The sequence below is a fragment of the Chenopodium quinoa genome, unplaced genomic scaffold, assembly GCF_001683475.1.
Source record: "Chenopodium quinoa cultivar QQ74 unplaced genomic scaffold, ASM168347v1, whole genome shotgun sequence".
Lineage (NCBI taxonomy): Eukaryota > Viridiplantae > Streptophyta > Magnoliopsida > Caryophyllales > Amaranthaceae > Chenopodium > Chenopodium quinoa.
In genome coordinates this window covers 2,989,455-2,990,840 of record NW_018742205.1, presented here as the reverse complement: position 1 = coordinate 2,990,840, position 1,386 = coordinate 2,989,455, and the positions used below count along the sequence as shown (strand labels likewise).

The window sequence follows — 1,386 nt, the reverse complement described above, 5'->3', positions numbered from 1 at the left end:
CGCAAAGTGCTCCAAAGAGGAATTTCTTCAAAAGTACGACAGAAAATCATTAGACACCTCCCTAGAAGTAGTCATTATTGGATCCTCCTATTACTGAAATACTGAGCCAATATAGCCATCAAATACTAGTAGACCAATATAAATTTTTTGCAAACATATATGTGTAAAAAGACTAACAATACAATAAACATGTATCTTCAAAATTCTTCCTGAGGAATAACATATCAACTCACACAAGGAACAGGGTTTAAATGAACAATGAAGAAAATAACAAAAAGGCAATAAACAAAACTTCCAACTCCTACGCCATTCAACCAACGGTAAAAGGGGCTGTTTCAGAAGATGCGGTATGGCTTGCCCATGCATGGTACTCTTCAAGTATAGGCACCGGACCTGCCAAAACATAAACAATACCAGTAAGTCACTCTGGGTAGGATTCAAACAATGCACACTCTCGCATTGCAATGCAATTGTTATACAACTGAGAAGATGAACAACAAATGACCATATACAACAGTTTCACAAAAACATAGGCATAAAAGACCCACATTTTGCCAATTCTTCTTCAGCAATGAAACAAGAAAGTTGACGCTCATTTGAACGTTTTGGAAAATCTGCTTCTCTTCCATACTAAGGTTACCAACAGCAACTCCCATGCAGAGAACTTTCTTAAGCTGAAACTTGACGGTTGCCTTGATCTCGTTCACTTTGTTCTCCAGGGGTTCCTGGTGGGTGACAAGTGTAGGGAACTTACCTGAAAAGGCAACCCAAATGATACCCATTAGTAAAAGAATTAAGAAAAGAAGAGTATTGCTCACTGCTAAAGGCACACATGACCATCAGGATCTAAAAGATTGTGCATGCTATATGAAGGCGGCCTATGCCGTAGCTACTTGGCTAGTTCTTTAGGAGAGCAGACCAAACTCATAGCACAAGTTCTAAGTCATATAGTCAACATATGATCCTACAAGCATACATCAATAATCAGATCACTATATAGACTTACCAGCATTATTAAGACCGGGACCAAGCAAACGCGGAATCTGCTTAATGACTGCTTCAGAAGCAAGGAAAGCATGGTACTTCTTTGCGAGCTTCTTAACCAATTTCTTGTTCTTGTTGAGCTTCTTCAACGCTTCAACATCCATCCATTCCAAACCTATCAGTGAAACGGCTTACTGTGGGTCATAATTCTTCAGCCCAATCTGGAGCTCCACTGTCTCAGTGAACTTGCGATTCTTCTCCTTGGCATCATTTGCAATACCAGATATAGCTTCCCTCACCGCTTCACTCTGAAGCTTACTGCAACAATGAATAACATATATACAATATAAAACCTTTCAAAAAGCATTTAAATATATAACTAGAAAGTGTGGCAACCAATAA

At 39.0% G+C, this 1,386-nt stretch overlaps 1 protein-coding gene across 1 annotated transcript; it reads right to left on the bottom strand.

Annotated features, from left to right (window-relative positions):
* LOC110725715 (60S ribosomal protein L10a-1-like) lies at positions 1-1,180 on the bottom strand. The gene is made up of 3 exons (XM_021905184.1): positions 1,007-1,180; positions 549-754; positions 1-393 (listed from the first exon to the last, which is right to left on the bottom strand). The coding sequence occupies exons 1-3, from the start codon at positions 1,146-1,148 to the stop codon at positions 91-93; spliced, it is 651 nt and encodes a 216-aa protein (XP_021760876.1). The 5' UTR covers positions 1,149-1,180; the 3' UTR covers positions 1-90.
* Between the last annotated feature and the right edge of the window lie 206 nt (positions 1,181-1,386).

Coding starts and splice junctions, on each gene's coding strand:
- LOC110725715 (XM_021905184.1), bottom strand. CDS start 1,148: ATGGATGTTGAAGCGTTGAAGAAGCTCAACAAGAACAAGAAATTGGTT. Junction 755..1,006: donor TCCCGGTCTTAATAATGCTG/GTAAGTCTATAT, acceptor TTGCCTTTTCAG/GTAAGTTCCCTACACTTGTC. Junction 394..548: donor TGAAGAAGAATTGGCAAAAT/GTGGGTCTTTTA, acceptor ATGTTTTGGCAG/GTCCGGTGCCTATACTTGAA.